This window comes from Electrophorus electricus, chromosome 14 (genome assembly GCF_041902795.1).
Source record: "Electrophorus electricus isolate QZ-2024a chromosome 14, ASM4190279v1, whole genome shotgun sequence".
NCBI lineage: Eukaryota > Metazoa > Chordata > Actinopteri > Gymnotiformes > Gymnotidae > Electrophorus > Electrophorus electricus.
This window is the reverse complement of record NC_137510.1, coordinates 2061107-2084000: the sequence shown is the minus strand read 5'-3', so window position 1 is coordinate 2084000 and position 22894 is coordinate 2061107. Positions and strand designations below refer to the sequence as shown.

The window sequence follows — 22894 nt, the reverse complement described above, 5'->3', positions numbered from 1 at the left end:
ACATTCAACTGTATTGCAAAGTATTGCCATTAGTATCTACTGCGCATACCGAGCGGTCTTTTCTTGATTTCTCTCCTGTGTATCTGTTTTGTTTTTTATGCTCTTCTGTCTTCTGATTTTTGCCTGCCTCTTTTTGGAATAGTTTGCCTGGTTTATGATTGCTGTCTGTTTTTTTGACTGGGACTGTTTACCTTAATGATTTGGATTACCCCTGTCTTGCCTTTCCTGGTTTTGACCCTGGCTTGTTCACCCACCACAAACTTGGAATACAATAAATCCATCACTCTACATCCACGAGCATCTAACCTTACTTGCCCCGTCACACAAATTGTGTATTCTTTGTCTTTATTCAGTTTTGAGTTTTTATTGAATATTAGTCATACTATTAAGATTGCATTTTAGAATCTATTCATGTGGAACTCAATTTTGGATATATTTGGTTTCATTTACAACCTTTTTTTTCTGTATAACTGTATATTTAAGCAAACATATGCTCTATAGTGAGACTGGAAAACCAAATTAAAGGCAAGAAAGAAACAGGACTCGAGGAATTTCAAGCAACAGGACTCGAGGAACTTCAAGTGTTTTAAAGACCATTCGTCTTCAGAACAGTGCAAGAGTGCTTAAGGTGTGAAGACAAACTGAATCATGCAAATGTTTGTTTAAGCTGTGAGCTTCGAGGAAAAATCAGCTTTAGTTGTACCTGTGGTACTTTCAATGTTTCCAGTTTTTCTGCAGTGATCTTCCTAAACAAGAAGCTTCGCTCCACTTTATTAGGCAGTATAGATCGAGTATTAAATTTGACTTTTCCGAGGTCCATTCTGGAAGGAAGGGATAAAAATTTTATTCAGTGCATCTTGCCCAGAAATTAACCCTGGGGATCATAGCAAATTCAGCTGGATTTATGAAGCCCTTTCCAAATGACTCCAAATTCCTCCTTTTCCAAAAAAAAAAAAAAGGTGCTTTGCTGTTTTAAAGTGAACCTCATGGAAACCCTCCAAGGCAAATGCTTTGTGAAATTTCTTATCTCTCAAGAACATGTCACATTTATTTCTTGCTTTTTCTCAGCCAAGCAAAAGATTGTTTATACTGCTCATGAAAACGCTGCTATATTCTTGTCCTATGCATACATTGTTTTTGTACAGCTGTTTCTCTTCCTGTTATCTGATCCGAGGAAATGAAAGCCGCGTTAATCACCATTAACTCTCCCATGCACCATGACAGGGTCCAGGAATCCCCACCTCCTCGCTGCCGTTTCTCAATGCTTGTGCGTCATTGTTTTAGTTTGAATGGGCGTGTGTGGACTGTGAGGACACAGTACAGTACAGTACAGTAGGGCTGAAAAATGCAGTTTGCATAAGATTGTCACAGACCGAGATTTTCTTAACAAATATTGTGAGCAGTTTTAAATGTTTTGGAAAATAGTGTATGTTTACTAACAAATCAAAATAAAGTTCACTGACTGTGAAGGTGTGCTAAGCCTCCTCTCTCTCTCTCTCTCTCTCCCCTCCCTCCTCTCTCTCTCTTTCCCCTCTCTCTCTCTCTCTCTCTCTCTCTCTCTCTCTCTCTCTCTCTCTCTCTCTCTCTCTCTCCCTCTCTTCATTCTCCACCCCAGGCCTGATAATAACTCCACAGGCCCGTGATGACTGTTTGTGGTATTCCAGCTTTCTACACTGGGAAGGTTCTCAGTGTGTATACTTTCCCCTAAATTTATGAGGTTTGTGTAAATAACACAGTCTGGAGCTGTCACAGAGAGCGATAGTCTGTGTGCTGCTGTGTGCAGAAAACACACGCTCACTGCTTTATTTCCTGTAAGCAGAGTTGTGCAAACTGGCTCCCACATTTACATTATGTGGTTTTGAACTCACTGTGCCAGCTATGGTCGACTAGCAGTTAAACTTGGAGTGAGTCCTATGCTGTTCACCACAGACACTGATTATGTGGGTCTTCTGGTTGGACCATGTTCAAAGAGTTCAAAGAGGTTTTATTGTCATTTCAGCTATACACAAGTACACAACAAAAACGAGACAATGTTCCTCCAGGACCATGGTGCAACACAAAACAACAGTGCAACAGACAGCATGCTACACAAGTGCGAACAGTCCAATATAGTGCAATTTCCCATGTGTAATGTTGTGACAGTGTTCTACAAACACCCATGCATACCCATGCCTAAACATTACAGGTATGCAGTGCATGGTACAGGCTCTATAAGGCTAGCTCAGAGACTCTATGGCCATACAGAATGATTTCAACTCGCAGGATGTCTGCCCGGTTATTGCAAATGTTCCCACTTTTCTTTCACAAAGATGTAAAATTAATTTTAGTACACATGATCCTTAACTGCACCAGACCCAGAGTGAGAATTCATATTGCTAGACCAGTGTATTATATTTATATTTATGGCATTTTAACTGACATTTTAATCCAAAGCGAAGGGACAAAAAGGGCACTTATGAATTATGTCTGAACACCGCTTGAGTAATTGAGGGTTGAGGGTCCTGCTCAGGGGCCCGACAGTGACAACTTGGCATTGGTGGGGCTAAAACAGGCAAGCTTCTGATTACAAGTCACGCTGCTTAACTACGCAGCCACCATTACCCCTAAATAGGACCTTAGATAGGACTACACATCTTAAGTCAAGGCACCAGCTGGACGCTCCAGTTCTGTCGCTGATGTGAGCTGGTTCTTACATTTTCTCATGCTCACTGGCCAGTACACAAACTCATCACTGATAGACAACTATGCAACAGACATCCCAGTTGGTCATGATAGGCGTGGCTCCTGCGTCTTCTGGTTCAGTTTATTTTTGGATCCTGAAGTTGGTGGTGATGGAACTCAAAGTGTAGAAATAGCTGTGTCTTTTTACAAGTGTCTGATTTTCAGGTCATAGTGAGTATTATTGTAAGTGGCCTCTCTGTGTGTGGTTGCAGTGAGAATTCTTTGTTGTGGCCAACTCCAGGATTCTACAGTGCCATCTTTGCACCATCCGGCCTGCGTCCTTGCTAATCTGCTGGAAATGTAAACTATAAATTGTCCTGCTAAGACAATTCCAGACATTCCTTTAAAGGAATGGTTTGAAACATTTTAAACTATCGAGGTGTGAAAAGGCCACCCTGTACTGCTTGGCTTGGCATGATTCATATCTCAGGCACCTTCACAATAGGACTTGGTCCCCCAGGTCTGTGGATGCAGCACTCTGGAAAAGGAAAAGGAAAATTAGATTTTTCTTCTTGTAGTGGTCCAGTCCTGGCCTGTTATCTTGGCCTATGTAATTCTCTCCCACCCCAACAGGATGACCACAGGACGAAGGCACGGCCTTGGTCAGGGACAGACAACGCCCAGCAGAGGAGATCTGGGAGACATGCGCAGTAGCATGGACAGAAAGAGACAGGAGTGTCCTCGTTCGGCACTGGCTTGTAATTAAAGGAAAGTGGCATGATCACAACGGGACTGTTTGGGAATAAAAAGAGGGGGGGAAGCTATTTTGAGGGAGCAATTATGGAAAAGATTCCACCAGTCTTACAGTACCTTGGAATCTTGGATGGGAAGGTCACTACTGTGATTGAGAAACCATTCACCGTTCAGTTCAGCCTAAATACATTGTGCATTTTGATCAAGAGGGATCTCGTAACCAGCTTCCCAGCATCTTGTGTTGTCATCTTGTAAGACCTGTGGAAGCCTGTGGAAATGGATAGCCCTCGCTCATTTATGAATTAGACCAGTCTCCTGACCTAGAGTGGCTTCGAACTCCAGTCTGTGTTTGTCATTTCCAATGAACAAGACTGAATACAGACATCAGAAGCTAATCGATGAAATTTCATCACTGTGACTTTATTGAGCTGGTGAATATAACATACTCTTTACAAGACAGTACTATGATTGTCACGAGTACTACTGAGACCAATAGGTTTTCCATATGCAAGTTAAGAATAATGTTGCTTTAAGTTTAACTATCCATAATATATTTCAATGAAACTCTTGGACTAAAACTCCCAACACTCAATAGGAGTTGAAGCTTAGTAAGTGTTACTGCTCACAAAAGCACCCTTTTCCCACTCTGGACTGGATAAGCAGGATAACAAAACAATTCCACATCATAGTTCTCATTTACTTCCATCGTAGAAATGGCCATAACATTTTTCCTTTTTCCAATAATTTTTAGTCTGTAATCGCTCTGAAAAAAACATAATATGATGACTTGATATTAAGTATTTCTGTTTCATAAACCGTTATGATTTACAAAGACTCTGAAAATCCTAAGCAGACTTTTTAATATGCACTTTGTAAATATATTTATACTTCATCAATACATCCTCTCGATGTGGCAGAACTGAGCACTTTCCAAAAAAAACCATAAACACAACCCTTTCTAGCACATCTCTTCTACAAATTCAAACAAAACACAAATGGTGCATTTAATCTTTTATTAAGTGTCTGTCCTCTTTACAGCAGGACTGGAATTCAGGCTTACATGAACCTCCCAGCACAGGCTGGGATTTGCACATATATGGTTCATGTACTCCCTCTCACCTGACTGAGTAAACACAGATGTGAGAGACAAACGGCATGCTGTTTGCTCCTCACTGTCGAAACCAGAAGGGAATGCAAACGCAGAAGGTTTAGAGAGGATCTCTGATTGCTCTCATTTCTCACCGAGCAGCTGCGCTGCAAAAGAACTCACTCAGCGGATGATATCTCAGAGATCATTGCTGTTACCACAGTAGCATTAATAAAAGGTTTGTGTACTGAAAGATGGGAACTTTGGGAACGTTGGATGACTTGTTCCTCTCTGCTGGTTCAAAGTCACTGGTGCTTCATTTGCACACCAATTGGAAGTGTTTCACCACCCTTATGAGCCACGTGGAATATTTGTGCTGCACTCAGCATGCATGAACCGATGTTTAAAATCCTTTCTGTGTGTGACATGTAACAAGTGTTCAGCACATGTATCCTGTTCGAAACAACATCCAGCATCTGCTAATGGGGTTTCTTAGCAAGTCGGGTCGCCTTTGTTTATGGTTCACTGAAAAAAGCGCTACATCCTCGACAACCTGGGGTCACAGTTCAATGCACGAGGGCATGATCATTTGCAGAATGTGCTGGATTTCGTACAAACACACAAAACCCTCTTTTTGTGCACTACACCATGATGGAGCTGCACAGCTGCTATGGGAAGGGATTACATCACCTGCCTTTACTACAGCAAACCCATGCAAAAATCCAGATAACTCCAAAGGGTTCTAGACCTTACAACTTTATTTCAGGGTAAAACATGCAAAGAGTCACAGCTGTCGAAGTGCTGTCCCTGTATTTTGGGAGAACAAAGTTATGAAGTCTAGTAAAATAGAAATAACCGTATAAAACCATATCATACACTACTAGCCTTTATTCACCACCCCCGAAAAAGCAGAAACAACATTAAAAACGTGTAATCTCTGTATTGTCCAATCACTGATTCATTACAGTGCATTAGAAGGTAGTGTAGATTTAAGTCTAGTCACAGATGAAAGACGAAAAATACAGAACAGGCATTAAATTAAAAAAAAAAATCATATTTTTTGAATGACAAAACGACTAAAGCACCGTTGACGTGCGTTATTTCCCCGTCTGAGTGACTGACCTCGAGGGTCTTGTTAGGGGACGTTCGGCGGAGGGAGGAAGGGCGGGGGCGCGCGCGGCACGCGGAGGTGCTCGGTCCAACACACAGCCGTACTTGTTCTATCACACGTACGCGCCTGCCATCGCGGTCTCATACGGGGGACACCCGGGCTCTCCTTCCACGAGCTGTGCAGTGAAGCTGCAGGGCAGCCGGCACCCGCCACCGTTAGGGAACCACGGCTTTGCGCTCGCTCTTACCTGGAAAAAAAAGAAAAAGAAAAAAAAAGAAAAACGTAGCCTATTTATTCTAACCGGCCGGTCTTTTTGTGTTGGTACAACAGGTCTTCCAAAGTTGTAAACGATTTGTAGGACTATTTCCCACAGACTTACGCAGCACAGCGTAGACTTGTTCCTGTACTTTCTCCGGTCCCTCACCCCACTACGGACCCGGGCGATGGAGTTCCTCCAGTGGGCTCATCTTCTCTGCTTGATACTGGTGCATTGGGACCATTATGTCCTGGGTGTTAATCAGAATCAAATTCCACCAGGTAAGAAACACGGTAACTTTTCACTGTTTAACTTGCCTCCCAGTGAAGTTGTTAAACTGGTTTTATAAAATACAGATCGGTACAGGCGTTAAATCGTTGTAATAATAATAATAATAACAACAACAACAACAAAATACTACTACTAATAATAATAATAATAATAACAATAACAACAACAATAATAATAATAACAATAATAATAATAACAATAATAATAAAAGCTTTTATAGAATTTAAATTTTAAGAGAAGGGTCTTTAAATCGCCTATCTGTGTCGTCATGTACGCGTCAGTATTTCTCTACAAGTACTACAAACTTTCAGCAGTATAATTTTATTGCGTCTGACCTTCCTCACAGATCTCTTTCCTTCTGAGATGTTTTATGGGGTTCGCGACGTGTGTCCTACAGTATGTATCAGACTAAAACGCAGATGTCAAAATACTAGGGTGTGTTACACCAGGTTGAAAAAGCGTGCGGTTTCGTGTCGTTATTTCATGTAACAGTAGGTCTGGACACGTTGTTAAAGTCTGCGGAGTTGTGAACTGCAGGGCTTTACTCTTAAAACGAATAATGTTCTTCCCAAAAGTGGCTTTCAGGTTGTGAAGTTCATTATGGAAGAAAATAGTCTCATTTTTGAAGTAGAATAGTCTACTTAGGTGCAAAATTAACCGCTGTCTTATTAAAAGTTAAACGCATAAATGTATTTTTGTCGCAATCCGTCTGTTATCTTAACATGCGAGGCTTTAAGATTTCTAGTTTGGTGCCTGATTTATGGCTATTATACGTAGGCGCGTGCGTTAATCTCTATAGTCGTTTTGTTGTTTTATGTGAGAAAATCACTCTTCATTTGCTCTACACATTCTAGTTTTGAAGGGTGTTCTGTGCTTCAACTGAAAATCAGTAATCCAGAATCTACCTCTGACCTAAGGCAAGTGAATGGCAGATAAATAAAGAAATAAAAGTGAAATGTTAAAGATGGTTTCAAACAATTTTGCTTTCTGGAAAGCCAGATAGAACCGTGTAATTACAACTAAAACCGATAAATGTTGTCTTATGTTTCAGTCTTCAGCCTCCCAGTGTATGGCCATGATGAACTCTTGAGGTTCTTGGTGAAAACTTAGTTAACTTACTTGGTAACTAACAATATATCGTGCAAGTCCAATGTTCTGTGCACCACATGGTATTCCAAATGTGGAGGTTTACGTAGCTGAACTCTGATGAAGACATATGGGGGTGTTTGTCCCCCTTACACTGTACACTGCATGGTTGAAATATATATACATACATTTTAATTGTGTGTGTTAAGCAACCTTAGCAAAACCAGTTATTCTAACGTGTGGTACACGGAGGCTTTTTTATTCACAGTACATGCTCTCCATATTACTGACGTTGAAAAAAGAGGAGGGGCGGGGAAAAGACCTGAGGGGATTTGCATAAATGTAATTTGTTTCACAATTACTTTAACATTTACATTTACAACTGCATTTACAACTACATGAAATGTGTCTACTTATCCCCAATGTACATTATATTTTCCTAGGTAAATTCACACGAAATGAACGCAATGAAGTCATTGTGATTTTTGGTGCCCATAGACTAGAAAAAAGATCATGTGATAACTTAGGAATTGTTCAACTTCACCAATAAAATACTAATCAAAAATGGAGACGGCAGTTCTGTTTTAGAGTATACCAGATCCAGTAGAGGGAATTCTGGGTAATTTTGAGATTAAAGAAAGAGAGTTGCTGTACTGTGGAAAAAACAGTAACAGACAGAGAGAAAGGGGTGAAACAGAGAGAGAGAGAGAAAGAGAGACAGGGGGAGAGAGAGAGAGAGAGAGGGAGGGAGAGAGAGAGAGAGAGAGAGGGAGGGAGAGAGAGAGAGAGAGAGACTGAGACTTGTGTTGTTGTTGTCATTGTCATTGTTTGCGGGTTGCACAGGTGCTGTTGAAATAGCATGCTGCTGTTAGCACAGTCAAAACCCAGTTGTCAGCAGAGACACATTTCTGTAAGCATAGTCTCAGCTGTAAGAAATAGAACAGTTGTCTCACTGGTGTTAGCATAGGCCACACATTGCTTTTAGCACAGCTGACCTTCTTGTGTTAGCACAGTCGACACATTTCTCTAGCACAAGTGACATGCTGGTGTTAACACAGGTGACGAGCTGCTATTAAAATAATGAGTACTCAGCTATTAGCACAGTTGACACAGCTGACATTGCAAGAAACAGTCTATTGTAAAACCAAAACTGTGTTAGCACAGATGACTGCTTTTAGTAAAGTTGACGCTCAGCTGGTGGCACACAACAAAAAAGTCAACACTGCTTTTAGAACAGTAAGCACTCAGCTGTTGACACTGTTGGCGCTGTTCTTAACACAGCCAACACTTAGCTTTAGCACAGTCACCATACTGCTGTTAGCACAGTTGACACTTAGCTGTTAGCACAGTCAAATCTCGGCTGGTAGCACAGTCAACATGCAGGTTTTAGCTCAGGCCATGGCACTGGATCTCCATGTGTGCACAGCTGAAGCCAAAGCTCTCTGTGCACACTGATCTGTCAAGACCTCTCTGGCGTCCAGTTAGTGTGGGACAGCTTCACGGGCTTTACAGCTCTGCAGGATTGGCGCTTTGCAGGATTTATGGTTATAGAGCTGCAGTAAACCAAATGTCTATATGTCAGAGGAACGAAAGCATATTATATGCTTTATGCAGCTAACTGTGGGAGCTGGCACACTCAACCCAGCAATTGCCCTTTTGGAACACGTTAATGGATCACTGCGTCCCTGAAACAGCCCGCGCGTATGTATGTGTGTAAATGGCCACAGCAGAGCATGGCTCCGTGTGTTGTCTCTGTTGCATTATCTGCAAACCTTTGCATGACTGTGAGTGGCGCGATAATGAGCCGTCCATTTCCAAGGTGGCCCCAAGCCAAACATCGCACGGCGACAGCTGGCGATGTAGCGGTGTGCTGGGGCCTTCTCGCCCTCACCTGCCCTCTGCTTACAACAGCATACACAGCTACTTAGAGCTGAAAGGATCGCTGCTTTATATTGCTTCAACTACTGCTGTTATTTTGCATGGATAGTGAGTTTATAGGGCCACTTTAGTGTGGTCCTTGTACAGCCCAAAACATACAGACATAAAAGTGAAACTGAACACCAGCAGAGGTCCATTGTATCGACATTTCCAAAGAATGTGATAGCATACAAGATTGCAGTTGCTATAAACAAACCATTTTTAAAAAGACATTGTAATATTGCAAAGCAATTGCAATAAAAGCTATAAATTCTGTAAGTCTTGGTAATATTGCAATATTGGCCTTCTAACCTGATTTGTTCAGGCTTCTGGTGGCTCATAATAGAAGCTAGTTCTGTTTACCACGAGAAGCTGATGCTGTTGCCTCTGGCCCGCTGGCCTCTTTCCTAATAAATGATTGGTCAGGGTAACACAGGGTCCACCAGCAATTGCCATCATTATCATTATCCCACCTCTGAAAAATCCATGACCTCAATCCGCCGACTGGCTCCGTCTCTGTTCTTCTTTCCCCTTGATCTGTGTAATCACATTTCCATCCTGGGAAAAAATAAATAAGGGATTCTGGAGTGTCCTAGGCCTGAGGACAGCTTTCCTGGGCACAGACTCATACGTTATAGCTCTGGCAGATGGAAATGATGTCATGTAGTGTTTTTTGCTCAAGGGTCTTTTTGACCGTACTGGAGATGTGTAACTGGAAATACCCTCCTCTTTCAGACACACAACAAGGTTCCTGCTTTATGCGTAAGGGGGTGTATGTTTTATCCATCCTGTAGCCCACAGGAGAACACACTTATATTTTGGTCAAAGGCAGCTGAAAAAATACCTGACAGACAGTGATCACCACAGGAACGGTTTCCTCCGGTTTATTCTGCACATAGCCTCAAATTAGGTTACTGGGTGCAGAGTGGAACCACATGGCAGGCTTACCTTGGTGCATGTTCCGAGGACATGGAGGTGTGCAAGAATGTCTCTGTGTCTAGCTTCCTCCAGGTAAAGTTTCAGTGTTGTTGTGAGGGAGACAGACCTACTTGTGCTCTGAGCATTGCGATTCTTCCAGTTTTATTCTGAAATATTTTTTTTCCCCCTTGTGTTCTCTCAATGTATTGCTAATGGTAGGCCAGGATAGAGTGTGGTCAGGGTGTGTGTGTGTGTGTGTGTGTGTGTGTGTGTGTGTGTGTGTGTGGAGCATGGTTTTTGTTTATTAAGTGAGTAGGGAACAGAACCCTCTAGGCTCTGAGAGCTATAGTGTGTTAGCATCATATTGTCACAGTTTTGGAGTCAGTCTGGATGGGTGTTTTGCTAGACTCCAGCCGTAGACACGTGGAGTTTAATGAGATGAGCTGTGTGATTCAGGACAGAGACTGCAGTCATTTCCCCAAAGATGCTTTAAGAAATACAGCGAGTAACTCTAGGCCAAACCTAGCAGGGCACAGACATTATGTGTCCTTTCCAGTTTACTGGGTTAGGAAATTGCTAACAAGTATGCATCAGACATTATGCTTAGTCTAATGTTTTCTGGATTAGGCATGATTCACTGTGTGTGTGTGTGTGTGTGTGTGTGTGTGTTTTGTTTTTTTGTTTTTTGAAATAATATTTTGGTTCCATAGTGCAGTTAAGCTTGAATGGCGCTGGTGAGAAATGTTTTATTTGCACAGGTCAGTCATTTCATTTTGGTCTCATGCCTAAACAATTCCAATTTCATATATTAAATCAGGAAGGATTAAAAAACAGCACATCAGTGCCTGTGCAGTCTCTGTGCAGTCTCTAAAGATCTCAGTCTCAGCAACTTCACCTCTAATTACCTCTGCAATAAATGAAATGACCATTTAAGCCTGCTGTGTAAGTAACTCCAATAAATAAATATTTTAAAGTGTCACATAGTGTTTAGGCTGCATCCTAGAACACCGAAGTGCCTCTGGACTGTAGGTAATAAACACATGGTCTCACTCTGCTGAAAGGCTGAGCCTTATTGTCCATTTCTACTGCAGGCGATGTAACAGGTGATGACACCATAAAACTTAAGCAATAAAACTTAAGCACCATAATCACATGTAACACCCTCCCCACGTCAAGCCAAATCACAGCTTCAGTACGTCAGATCGCACCCCTCCCCCCACTGCAGGGAGTGGGAATATTGATGTTGTGTGGAAGAGTACTGCTAGGACTGAGGCCATGTACAAACAAATACAGATATGCTGAGGTGCTGGGAAATATTCTGTGGCTGAACAGGGTTGTAGAGGGAAAAGATAAAAAAACATTTCTGTGTAACCTTCTCCCTCTCTCTCTCACTCTGTGTGTGTGTGTGTGTGTGTGTGTGTGTGTGTGTGTGTGTGTGTGTGTGTGTGTGTGTTACATGGGCTCATGCAAGCAATTTTTTCCTATTGGTCATGTAAGTTCTTGTCTTAATAAAAAAGGTCCACTGTGCAAAAAATAACTTAAAGCAAACGGAATTGTTTAAGAATAAATTAATAAATGAAATAAAATGTTTAATTTGAATGAGAGATGTTCATTTCATAAGAATCCTTCATATTTTTAGAACATGTCAAAATAATCTTGTAAAACTAATCTTACAAAAAAGAGTTAAATACAGAACTAATCTTTCTAAATGTGCTGCTTATTTGCGCTGTGTATGTGCTTATTAACACCTCCTGTTTGGAGCATGCTGGCACTGACCGAGAATGGAAGTCTTCTTTCTCTGTGGCTCTGGGCTGTGTGCTGGGAGCCTAGCTCCTGCAGTGCTAACATTTACACAGCCTGGTATAGCACAAGTGTGTCGGGGGGAAGGAAACTCAGACCTTGAAGGCTGGTACTGAGGGTAGTGATACAGCAGGCCTGTCTGAGGCTGTATTCTTCCAGCCATTTTAGGAGCTACATCGTGCCGTGCTCCCACGTCTGCCCTGCCTGAACTATTCCAGTGCTTCCCACGTTGGTTTGACACTTTGCGGAGAGACACCGGTTTGGATTGTGATGCCGTTGCTGTCGAATGTTTCTCCGGAGAATCTTCATGATGACGGTGCAGTGCATTAAATGCCATCTGCAGGCTCCATTAACATGAATCACTTCTCCGTAAGATGGACGACATTCTCTAAGGACCCAACCGCGCGTTGGAGAAGGCACACAGGAAAATCATCATGCCTTAAACCCCAATGCTATTATTAGCATTCTAACTGCTAATAATAATATTATTAGCAGTTAGAATGTACATAAAATTGTTTCACAATTTGTGTTGAGGTTTTGTTTATTGGAACATTGACAGCACTTGGCTGTGAAGTATCGGTTCAGTTCTCCTAGCTTCAAGGAAACAGGTCAGATCACTCAGCTCTGATCACTCAGAGACAGATCACTCAGCCCTTGCACTCCAAGCTGTGACTTTGGTCATGGATCTGTGAGGAGAGAAATAACAGCATGGCCTAGGGGTTCATAAACTGTATCAGCTATGATCAGGGCATGGTGGATGGAAATAAAGCAGAGTAAGAACTGAAATTTAATGGAGATCACTTACCAAACTCTTATCAGACTCTAACCATACGCTCACCATGCTCTCACCATGCTCTCGCCATACTCTCGCCATGCTCTCACCATACTCTCGCCATGCTCTCGCCATGCTCTCACCATACTCTAATCATACGCTCATCATGCTCTCACCATGCTCTCACCATACTCTCGCCATGCTCTCACCATACTCTCACCATACTCTCGCCATGCTCTCACCATACTCTAATCATACTCTCGCCATGCTCTCGCCATACTCTCACCATGCTCACACCGTACTCTAATCATACGCTCACCATACTTTCGCCATGCTCTCACCATGCTCTCACCATACTCTAATCATACGCTCACCATGCTCTCGCCATACTCTCACCATGCTCTCACCATACTCAAATCATACGCTCACCATGCTCTCACCATGCTCTCGCCATGCTCTCACCATACTCTCGCCATGCTCTCACTATACTCTCACCATACTCTAATCATACGCTCACCATGCTCTCGCCATACTCTCACCATGCTCTCACCATACTCTAATCATACGCTCACCATGCTCTCACCATGCTCTCACCATGCTCTCGCCATGCTCTCACCATACTCTCACCATACTCTAATCATACGCTCGCCATGCTCTCGCCATACTCTCACCATACTCTCACCATACTCTAATCATATGCTCACCATGCTCTCGCCATACTCTCACCATGCTTTCACCATGCTCTCACCATACTCTCACCATGCTCTCACCATGCTCTAACCATGCTCTCGCCAAACTCTAATCATACGCTCACCATGCTCTCGCCATACTCTCACCATACTCTCACCATACTCTAATCATACTCTCGTCATGCTCTCACCATGCTCTAACCATGCTCTCACCATGCTCTAATCATACGCTCACCATGCTCTCACCATACTCCCATCATACTCTCACCATGCTCTAACCATGCTCTCGCCATACTCTCACCATACTTAGATCTATTATCCATCATATGCTTAGCACCATCAACAGTCTGTGTTAACTTTATCAGGTTTTTACTATCAGCCACTGGTTTATCCCACTGGTGAAACTTTGATCTGCGTGTCCCTGTTTATAATTGTAAATTATATATAAAATTCCAGTATCTGGTATTGTCCAGAAGAGGAGGGGTTTCTTCTTCTGAGTCTGGTTTCTGTAAGGCTGCTTTGTGATCATGTCTGAAGTAAAAAGCACTAGATAAATAAAACTGAACAGAATTGAATCAAATTTAATTGAACTGAACTGAATTGGCCACAGTGATGAGAAACCATTTTCTCTCATTATCTAATCTTTGCCTGGTCACTCATACTGTCTACCTGCATACACAAACCCCTTACTTTGAAGGACAAACCTTCCAAGCAAATAGTAGAATCTATGGTGGCTGTCAGGTGCCAAGATACTTCCAAAATTGTGTAATCATATATGTTCATATCTAGTAGCCATAATATATCAAGTGATTAAATTACTTTAGATAGAAATTTAAATATTGTATTTTGTTAGTTTGAATGTAAAAACATAGGGTTATAGCTTCCATGTAAGATAGCGATTTTTACTGTTACTTGTTCAACAATGTGGTACCATTTTCAATGTGGTACCATTTCTTAGATGCTACCAAGCATCATTGGAGGCTAGATGCTTTGCATGCTAATACAGTGTAACATGAGCAGTGTAATGGGAACATGCTAGTTTATTCCAAGCGTTTAGCCTGATTGTGAGATTGCAAGAGCAGGATATGTTTTTTTTTTTTTCCATTTGCAGAGTCAAATACTGGATATACTACCAGAGATTTGAGGCTGGAGGTTTGAGACATGAGCTCCAAACGTTTATTAAATGTTACAATTACATATGGTGGGAAAAGGTTAGTTTTATTGTTCAAGTACCATTGGCCATGTTCTAGCTAAAGCTATCAAACAATAAATTGCATTTAGATTACAATTAGCACAATTTGCAATGGTACACTATATTACCTGTCCAGAAGAAAACAGGCAACATTGTCGTCTGAAACAGTTGTCCCTTGTTAGCGATTTCCAAACCAATGTTTGTTTTCTACCGCTGCCTGTTCCAGTTTGGTTTGACTTCTTCATGTTTTTGTCTCTTTACGATGCTTCTTCTCTTGCTTTTTCTTGTGCTTAATATTTAAGCGCGATCCTCCGTTTGACAAAGTTTAGGTTCTCATACTTCTCACAGTACAATATCATTAGCCAGCAACCACTGGCACTTCTTTCTGTATCTTCCAAACAAGCTGCCATGCAAAAACATGAAAGACTCTAGAAGCAGTGTTTGGTTTGTCCATTCTGGGCTACTGTAGAAACATGGCAAGTCCTCTTGCCATGAAGGGCTCATTCTAAGATTTGAAGGTACAGGTGACTGTATACCAATAAAAACATGTTTTTGTTCCATTTCTGATATATCCACCTAAATCTTTCACACTATAAATTTACTGGCTCTGAACACACCTCTACAGCTGTGTTGCCTTTGTGTTTGTTTATACATCACCTAGGCAACAAGAAACCAAGCAGAGAGCCTCAGATTTAAGATGTGATGGGGTGAGAGTGTGTCCAGAGGTTGACTTCTTTTGCCCCTGCTGTTACTGATGCAGTTCAGTGGTTTTTATAGCTGTTGTCTTCAGGGACTGGGCCAGATTAGGTCACACCTGGGTCAAAACAATTGATGTTGTTTGCGAGCCTTAGGGAGCAGGTCACTGGGGCAAAGTGAACAAATCTGTCTTACAGACCACCTCCCTATCCCCTCCCCCGCTCCACTCCCTCAAATGACCCCATTGGTGGCAATGGAATGTCTTTGAGGAATGCTTTAGGAATTCCTCGGAGCTTAGATGAAATCGCTTCTTTAGTTTAAGACATTCCTGTCTGTGCCGTACTACTAACAAGGGTCTGAAAAAGTTAGTTACAGCAAACTGGAGTGAGTGTGTGTGTTTTGTGTGTGTTTGAGGGGAGCAGGGGGACGTGTGTAGGGAGAGCAGTGAAATGAATAATCTCAATTTGAGTGGGAGTATATTGGGAGTATAGTGGGAGCATAGTGGTAGTATAGTGGGAGCATAGTGGGAGCATAGTGAGAGCATAGTGGGAGCATAGTGGGAGTACAGTGGGAGCATAGTGGGAGCATAGTGGGAGTATATTTTTCACATAATATTTATTAGGATAGTTTCATGCCATGTAATATTTACACAAAATTACTGTACTGACAAATGATGGAGTGTACACTAATGCTTCGGAGTCTCAGTACAGCAGTAAAGTTTGTGCTGCCACAGTTCTACTATGTCTGGACAGAGAGTCTTATATTCCAGAGAGAATATGGTTTTTGTCTTTTTCTCCATGTGGCTATATATATTTACATTGTGTCAACACAGATGAAGTCACTTGATCGTCTGCCTTTCCAAAACAAAAATCAAATGTGATATTATAATAATGTCTTGACGAGGTAGTGCTGTATTGCCTTTAATTGGCCCAGGTTTAACTCTACTTTTATGCTTCATTCTAAAAAAGGAACAGTGTGTGAACACAGCTGTTCAGCAGCGTGTAGTTCTCCAGATGTTTCCGCCCCCCCCCCCCCCCCCACACACACACACACCACAACCCCTCCTTCCTGGAGGTAAGAATGAACAACTGGGTTGTGGGTACCAGTTTGTCCCCAGTCAACGTGGCTCTCACCTTCACTGTCTGACTGAACTGTGGTCCAGCACTCATCAAGTGCTGGATTACATCCTGTTCATGCCAGGGGTGTGTGCTGCAGAGGAATGCCATTGGCATGACATCAGCCCAGTGGGAAAAGAAAGTGTAATGCAGAAATGAAGCATGAAAACAGGCCTATGTCTCTGGATACACATTCATATACTGTCTGCAGTGCTCTTGCATTTCTTAGAAGCCAAAAGCCTTTTTTTATAGAAATTCCAGAGAATTCCCTTTCTGTCCCTCACCCAACCCTGTAGGCTTGTCTATGACTTCAGTATTTTGACACCAGAGTTTAATTTTTTGCACCTTCTGTTCTCCGATATTTCCCACAGCACAGTTTTGTCAGAGAACCTCTAGCAACCGAAAAAGCAAGCAAAGAAAAAAAAAATCAAATTGAATTTCCAGCTGCAAGTGCCAGGATTGTTCCTTCATTCTAAAAGTGTTCCTCAAAACCCATCTTAGGATGTGGTCTGCTTAGGTTTGAGTGATGACTGGTCATGGTAGTTTCTCACATTTGGGAGTTGAACCCAAGTGAGTAAAGGATAAGAGGTCACGATAGTTAGACAAGCTGGCTGAAACAGTTCTGAGAAGCCTCACAGATTCGGTAAACATTGGCTGTTAATCTTTGGAGAATGAGCATCTAAGAGTTATAAACTATGGACTTGCCAGTCTTGAGTAGAACCAGATGTCGTCCGGACATTAACTCATATCTACATGCTTGGGTGCTTTCATTAAATGTACCAAGTACTCAATTCTATTATGTCAAATTATGCTTAATGAACAGAGTAATTGTATTTTTTTTTTAACTCCAGGCTTGTGCTGGTACATATGGAGGTATACCTGTATGATCATAGTTATGGGCTGAGATAACCAGTGTCTCCGGACATTGTTCCTCATGTTGAATTTGGGCCTGTAATGTGTTTTTTTTTTTTTTCATTTTCCAAAAGCAAAAATGTTCACCCACAATTACCTTTTCAAGAAGATTTTTACCAGTTCTGTTTTGAGACCCACCCCCTCCGTTGCTTCTGTAGCAATGTCAAATGGCTATATTAAACTTTGCCAGTGGCTGTAGTATGCATAGTGTGTGTGTGTGTGTGTGTGTGTGTGTGTGTGTGCATGCATGCATGAGGCTGTTATGACATGTGTTACAGTTTGGCCTTCTTTATCATGGCTTTGCATTCTAAAACTGAGAAAGGTCTAGTAATAATGGTGAGTTTCTTAACGAATGGTGTGTGTATGATTATACGTTTGTGTAAGATCACCGTGGGGCTGTTCTCTAACCCCACCAGATGACGGATGATGACAGAGCTCAGCTCTTGTCGCCCCAGACTGGGGTTGGTTTTTGCACACAGCTTTGACTTTTCTTTGGTCTGGAGCCTAGTCTAGCCCCGGAGCCCAGCCAGCAGAAACATCGCGAGGGTCTGAGAAGTTCAAACACCACCGCAATTTTCCCCCTTGCAACCGCTACCACCACTAGCACCATCCAAATGTCTCCTGTCCTTTGAATTAAGTGGGCCACCAAATTATGGGATTTCCAGATCATAGTCATTATGATTCTTCTTTGTGTTTATCCATGTAAGATGATGGAATGCAGTTTATGAATCAGTTCTCGAGTGGTAACATAGGTTTGAGGCTTGGCTGCAGTTTGGTTTTGGAGTAACTGGATACCCTCTATTTCATACCATAGGCAAAAAACAACATATATGTATATTTTGGAAGAGAGGCACTTAAAACATCCATTGGATTTAGGCAAGACTGGATGACAAATCATGCCAATCTCTCTAATTCAAGTTGGTTTATGGCCCACAGACATACCAAACACTAAAAACTGACATATTTTGTATATTGCACTGAAGGCCTAGGAATGTTTGCATGTGTTGGAATATTCTGAAAAATTGAAATGTTGAAATATTCTGGAATATTCTGATGCATTTCTTGCTCTCTTTCACCAGAGAAGCTTCTTGTTCTCACTGTGGCCACAAAAGAGACCGACGGCTTCGTGCGCTTCATGCAGTCAGCAAATTACTTCAACTACACTGTGAAGGCAAGACTCGCGCACTAAAACCAGTCACTGTGACTTATCTTCAAATATTCATGATTTAATAATTCATCACATTCTCTGCAGATTTGCAAACATTTCCCTTCATGTTAGGGTCAGGCAGACTGATATATAGCACTGCTATAGATACTGATATGCTTTTCCTTACATCATCAATACCAGCGTCAGTTTAGCCAAAACCAAAAAAAAAACAAAAACATAAATATATGCTAAAATACATAAATACATACAGTGGGGAAAATAATTATTTTATCCCCTGCTGATTTTGTAAGTTTACAGAATATCAACAAAGAAATCCAAAATAAAAACATTTAATTTGCATTTGATTGCATTAAATTAATTTGCATTTGATCAAGTGAAATAAGTATTTGATCCTCAAGCATAACATGCCTTAATACTTGGTGGAGAAACTCTTGTTGGCAAGCCCAGAGGTCAGCCGTTTCTTAGTTAGTTGGTTTGCACACGTCTCGGTGGGATTTTGGCCAAGTCCTCTTTACAGAAACTCTCCAAATCCTGAAGGTTTCGAGGCTGTCGCTTGGCAGCTCGAAGCTTGTGTTCCCTCCAGAGATTTTCTAAGGGATTAAGGTCCGGAGACTGGATAGGCTACTCCAGGATCTTAATGTCCTTCTTCTTAAGCCACTGCTTTATTGCCTAGGCTGTATGTTTTAGGTCATTTTCATGCTGAAAGACCCATCCATGACCATCTTCAGCGTTCTGGCTGAGGTCAGGAGGTTCTCATTCAAGATTCTACAGTACATGGCCCCATTCATCTGCACCTCAAAGTGGTGAAGTCTTCCTGTACCCTTAGCAGAGAAACAGCCCCACAGCAGAATGTTTTCACCTCCATGTTTGACAGTTGGGATGGTGTTTTTGGGGTCATATCCAGCATTTCTCTTCCTCCAAGCACGGCGAGTCGAGTTGATGCCAAAGAGCTCAATTTTGGTCTCCTTTGACTGCTCTTTGGTCTCGCCCATTGTGGTCGAGAGGTTTGTATGGAAAACACTGATTCTGTGACAGGTGTCTTTTATACACATAATGAGGTGAGATTAAGAGTACTTTCTTAAAGGAACAGGACTAATTTGTGTGCCTTATGGTCACATAACTAGTCTCTGGGGGTCAGATTTCTTGCTAGTTGGTAGGGCATCAAATACTTATTTCACTTAATCAAATACAAATTCATTTATAACCTTTATTTTATGACATTTTTGGATTATTTTTTTGATATTCTGTCTCTCTCTGTGAAAATTAGAGACTGTTCATGTCTTTGTAAGTAGGTAAACATACAAAATCAGCAGGGTATCAAATAATTATTTTTCCCCACTGTAAATATATGCTAAAATTTAGTGGATTGTTTTGCTTAAGGTGCGCTTAGGGTTTCATCATGGGAGAATGCATTTAAATACCTTGTATTTTTTTCCAAAAAATCTGAGTCTGAATTCATTTTCACTGAATTCTGATAGATTTTGTATTTGAATTCTGACTGATAGAATTGATTGACTGATATGTCTTTGAAACAGCCACAGTTGCGTTGAAACGTTTCAGTAATGCGAGATTGGCTTGATGAGGTGAAACAGGATCATAAGATCAGATGTAAATTCCAGCAGACTAGAGCGATGGTCGTCTGAATGCACTGAGCTGACTTTACTCTGATGTAGTCCCGTGTACCAAAGCTTAAGGAATTCCACTAAATATTTCTCCAGTTCATTTTTTTTTCCAGATGAAAGAGAATCATGACTCATGCGGGTTTGTGCAGTTTGCCTTTGGTGCATCCATATATGGTATTGCACCATGCCACTGTGCATAACCATGGAGAAGGACTGGTCTGAGCACGCACCCCGGTGTGTTCTAGGTGCTGGGGATGGGCGAAGTCTGGAGGGGGGGTCACGTGGGTCACTCCATTGGCGGCGGCCAGAAGGTCAGATTGCTCAAAGAGGCCATGGAGACTCTGGCAGACCAGGAGGACTTGGTGGTCCTCTGTGTGGACAGGTAAGATTCGCCTCCAGCCTCCAGGTAACAGTGGCTGAGAGTTTTACATTCACATTGACATTTATGACCTTTAGCAGATGCTCATGTCCAGAGCAATTTTGCAGAAATGACTCTCTTGTCTTGGAGTGGGCATTAACTTGATGGGGTACATAGAATGAAACCTAGCCTGCCTTGGAAAACTTATTTTTGAATTGAGTCTAGCGCTAAATTACAGATTCCAAAAATTCGTAAGAATGTATTTATCTAAAATGCCTTTGCATGCTGTGGCATTAAGATTAGCATTTACCAGAACTAAGGAGCCCAAATGCTGACAGACAGCCCTGGATTGTTATCCCTCCTGCGCCAGAGTTGGCACTATGCATTTTGGTAGGTAGTGTTCTGATGGGATCTTCCACACCCAGTTTGGTCCATGAAGTGAAGCATGACAGTGAAGCATGACTCATCATTGCAGAAAACACGATTCCTCTGCTCCAGACTCCTGTGGCAGTGTGAATAGTTGTCTTGAGCTTGTGTGCAGTTGCTCAACCTTTCATGAACCTCCCGCACTGATTTTGATGCTGGGGGCAGCTCGGAGCTTTGCGGTGAGTGGTGCAATAGAGGACAGATGAGCTGTTCAAGCTTAGCACTCGGCTGCCCTACTCCGTGAGTTTGCATGGTCTCTGGCTTTGTGGCTGAGCTGTTATGGCTCCTGGATGAGCAATCTGGATCTAGCAGGGCAGATATGTGTCAAACTGGGGAAAAACTCATATCATATGACAGTTTGAGCATGTTTGAGCTCTTCACTGTGAACTCCATACTACTGCCAATGTATGAAGTCTGTGAAGTTTTGATCCTACACACCAAAAGTAGGAACACAAAATGCACACTCATTGCAAGGTGTTGATAAGGATTACATTGGCAATGCTGAAGGCAATAGTGACTACAACATCAAACAGACTTTAAACAGTACAAATACTGAAGGCAATTCTGAGACCTTATATATTAAATACTGCTTTAGACATCAATAGGCATCAAACATTAAACATCAAACATTGTAAAAGTGCAACAGGCAACAACACTATGAACATTAAGGATGAAAAGTAATTCGTTGAGAATATTAGGGGCATAAAGTAATTAGTGAGGAACATTACAGACATAATGTAGACATAATTAGTGAAGAACGTCCTGGACGTTTGAACTGTTCCTCCAGCTTTAAATCCATTGTTAGCCGCTCTGGTGTTTTTTTGGGATAAATCTTCATATGAAGGGGATATTAAGGCCACAGTAGGGCCTTCCGAAAGGGAAAAGAATCGTGCTGGGAATTTAATCAGGCCTGCCTGGTGAAACCAGCGCCAAGGCTTCCAGTTTCCACCCACCCAGCCGGGTACTGTCCCCCCCCTTATAGCTCATTACTGCTTTTGGGTCAAAGGCTGTTCAGTTCTTTTCTTCGCTTCCCTCGTGGGCCACATGCCTCTTGAACCAAAGCTGCAGTAAAATGCTGTAAATTCAACTCTGCATGACTTCATTTGGCTTACTTTATCATTTGACTCATTACTGCCTGTGCATTAATTTCACGCACCTGACAGAAATCTAGACTTTATTTTTTTAATTCAATTATTTTTTTAATTCAACTTACAGAGGAATGTAACAGCAAGTCTATTTTCAGCCTTGCTTGGCAACGGGAATCACGATCTGGAACATTCCTCAAAGTAAAAGCACTTACACAGAGGTGCAGTGGTGGTATTCTGTTAAAAATAATACCTGCTTCCAAAGGCTGGTGCTTTTTATTCTGGGTTAACTTAATCAGCCAGAATAAACGGCCTCCCATTTAAATCCATTACTCAGGTGAAATTATGGCATGTCCATGTGTAATGAGCACATGGCAACACCCAGCTTTGCTGCGCAGGTCTGGATTTGAGCTATAGAAACTGACGTGAATTATCCTGATCATAAGGTTGCCAGCTCTCTCCGTACCTACCTGTAGGCTGCCCTCCTCTTCAGGTTTTTGCTTTCTTGCAGAGTTCCTATTATAGACGTCTCTGATGTTCCGAGACTGCTAATTATAAATGTGGACTTGGGGTTATGTTTTAGGCCTCTTTAAAGGCTTTAGAAAGTTTATAATAACAACCTTCACTCAAATACTGACTAGTGGAAAGCCGGATTCGTAAAGGCTCCATGCAGACAGGTTTCACTTTTCCTTAATCCACTTCTCTGAAGCAATTCTGAGACAAGCCAGACGCCGGCGTGTAAGGAAAAGGCCGCTCAACGTGTGCCTCGCATCGTGAAGGAAAGTCCAGAGTGGGAGGATTCTCCTCGAGGTCAAGAGATGAGTCATTGTTGCTGTCCTCATAAGCTGTGGTCAAGCTGTCTGGCGGCATGTAAATGACCCGGAAAGAGTCAGGGGTCAGGAGGGAAGTTGCAGAGCAGATGGCCGGTGCACAAGAATGGAATCTCTAGCTCTTCAACTAGAGTCCACCGCCTGCTTGG

At 42.0% G+C, this 22894-nt stretch overlaps 1 protein-coding gene and 1 long non-coding RNA gene across 6 annotated transcripts in view; one reads left to right on the top strand and one right to left on the bottom strand.

Annotated features, from left to right (window-relative positions):
• Positions 1-1987: 1987 nt before the first annotated feature.
• LOC145651136 (uncharacterized) lies at positions 1988-6120 on the bottom strand. Of its 2 annotated transcripts, XR_014116867.1 has the most exons (3): positions 5992-6120; positions 5624-5859; positions 1988-3199 (listed from the first exon to the last, which is right to left on the bottom strand). It is a non-coding gene; the product is annotated as an uncharacterized LOC145651136 (long non-coding RNA). The 2 variants fall into 2 exon arrangements; XR_014116866.1 differs by lacking the exon at positions 1988-3199 and having other exon boundaries at positions 4414-5859.
• plod2 (procollagen-lysine, 2-oxoglutarate 5-dioxygenase 2) overlaps positions 6015-22894 on the top strand; it is a 34153-nt gene continuing 17273 nt past the window's right edge. For all 4 annotated transcript variants that reach the window (XM_081696065.1, XM_081696064.1, XM_027017778.3 and 1 more), the window contains exons 1-3: positions 6015-6149; positions 18336-18427; positions 20292-20428. In XM_081696065.1, the coding sequence (XP_081552191.1) occupies positions 6056-6149; positions 18336-18427; positions 20292-20428 (323 nt within the window). In that variant the 5' untranslated portion in view covers positions 6015-6055. The remainder of the gene's footprint in view (positions 6150-18335; positions 18428-20291; positions 20429-22894) is intronic.